The 2,217-nt window shown below is 51.1% G+C and overlaps 1 protein-coding gene across 1 annotated transcript; it reads right to left on the bottom strand.

The window, feature by feature from the left end:
• Window positions 1-842: 842 nt before the first annotated feature.
• On the bottom strand, window positions 843-1,820 carry LOC135325830 (olfactory receptor 9G19-like). The gene has a single exon (XM_064503808.1). The coding sequence runs from the start codon at window positions 1,818-1,820 to the stop codon at window positions 843-845; it is 978 nt and encodes a 325-aa protein (XP_064359878.1).
• Window positions 1,821-2,217: the final 397 nt, after the last annotated feature.

Here is a 2,217-nt window from a genome sequence, read left to right as displayed (position 1 = left end):
CAAAGGGTTTTCAAGATTTGTTTAGGGTCAAAGGCCTGTCTTTGTTGACCCGGCTGAATTGACGGCCATGGAATAGAAAGGGATCCCCTGCAGACGAGCTGCCAGGGAGAGGTGTCCCACAGACACTGACAGCTCCTCTGAGGGCCACCCCCAATACTGAATTTGGAGGTTAATGCAGTGCTTTACAAAGTTTCAGGCGTGGGGCTTTTGGGCTCCAGTTCATCTCACCGAAGGCTGTTTGTTGACCCAGGAGCCTTCTCCACCTGAGCTGACCTGCTGGGCTCCCTGGAGAGACCACACGCAAAAAGAGGCACCCGGAATGTGCCCATCGCACTCAACGTGGGCTGAATCGCAGACAGGCTGGCACTGAAGTCCCTGCATGCAGGCATGAGTGCCCTTGCCCATGCACGATATCGAGGGCCCTTTCAGACTCCCTGCGGACTGCCTACAGTGCACACTTGCAGCACCGGTCCCAGCAGCTCCCTTCACTGTTTCCCCTCACTATCTCCCAGGAATCCGTTGATGTCTGGGAGACTCGAGGCCATCACAAATGACAGGAGACACCAGTATGTGTTTTGGCAACTCTACTAGTATGTGCATTTCCATTGGAGAGAAGAGTAGTGAGGGCTATGGGCTGAGGCACCGACTTCTTCCCTGCAAATATTCACAGCAGAGGGAGATGGCTTATATCTGAGGAATCCAGAGTCAGGAGAGCACTGTGGGTCTTGATCTTCCTTCCCTGTCTGCTCACATTTCACCCCAGATGAATTTGCTCTCACTAGAGAAAGATGACATGGTTGCAACATTTCTCACCTGTAGCAGCACTACTTTATTAGCTTTATTTAGAGAAGAGTACACAACTGCTGTGAGCTCTGGGTGCAAGCCAGAGCTTTCCTGAGTGCTTTTCTGAGGGCCTCCCTGACCTCCCTGTTCCGCAGGCTGTAGATGAGGGGATTGACCAAGGGTGTGAGGACTGTATAGAAAAAGGAGAACACTTTGTTGAGCTGCCTCAGAGGGGCTGTTCTGGGCATCAGGTAGACAATGATGAGGGTGCCATAGAAAAGAGTGACAACAGTGAGGTGAGAGGAGCAGGTGGAGAAGGCCTTCTGCCTGCCCACGCTCGATGGGATCCTCAGGATGGCAGCTATGATGCACACGTAGGATGCCAGTGTGAACAGAAAGGGGAAGACTACATCCAGGACACACAGAAAAAAACTTACTATTGTAACCGCACGGGTGTCACTGCAGGCAAGGTCCAGCAAAGTGGTGAAATCACAGAAGAAGTGGTCAATAGCCTTGGGGCCACAGAACTTCAACTGCAATAGGAAAGAAGTGACTACTGTGCAGATAAGGAACCCCATTAGCCAAGACCAAGCTGCCATCTGGAGACAGAGCTTCCAGGTCATGAGGCCTGCATAGAGCAGGGGCTGGCATATGGCCAGGTACCGATCATAAGACATGGCTGCCAGCAGGTAACACTCAGTACATGCTAAAGCAGCAAAAAAGTAGAACTGTACTATACAGCCATGAGCAGAGATGGTCCTGTCCCCGGTCAGGAAGCTGGCCAGCAGTCGGGGCAGGATGGTGGAGCTGTAGCAGATCTCCAAGGAGGACAGATTGCCCAGGAAGAAATACATGCAGGTATGCAAATGCTGGTCTGCCATCACCACCACAACGATGAGGATGTTCCCAACCATAGTCACCAAGTAGATGATGAGTGAGAGGAGGAAGAGCGGTGTCTGGAGAGTGGGGATATTCCCCATTCCCAGCAGGTGAAACTCCACTGGCAATGTGCAGTTGTCCCATTCCCCTTTCTCCATGTAGCTCCCTGGGTCCCTCATTTTTCTTTTGCCAGCAAGGCGACCTAAGAGAAAGATTTGTTTATTTCTTTTGGTCTTGTATAAAAGAACTGTGAAGGAAGTTTCTGTCAGAGAAAACATGGACTCTGGCAATTCTCTCAGAAAGTATTCACTCAAACTGTGACAGTGTCTCTACTACACCTGAGGTTATTCCAAAGAGCAAACTCAGTCCCCACCGGAGAGCAAAATACCTTTATGTGAGGGCCAGATGCCCTTTTTCCTCAAAGGAGGAGAACAGGCACCGCACCAAACAGCCGATCTCAGCTCTCTGAAACACTTGTTTTGGGAGGGACAGGCCATGTACTTCCTTTAACATGGTGTGGTCAGGAGTTCACATCCACGGCGCTGTGCAGTGGGA

This window comes from Dromaius novaehollandiae, unplaced genomic scaffold (genome assembly GCF_036370855.1).
Source record: "Dromaius novaehollandiae isolate bDroNov1 unplaced genomic scaffold, bDroNov1.hap1 HAP1_SCAFFOLD_30, whole genome shotgun sequence".
In the NCBI taxonomy this organism is placed as follows: domain Eukaryota; kingdom Metazoa; phylum Chordata; class Aves; order Casuariiformes; family Dromaiidae; genus Dromaius; species Dromaius novaehollandiae.
This window is presented reverse-complemented; position numbering and strand designations above follow the sequence as displayed.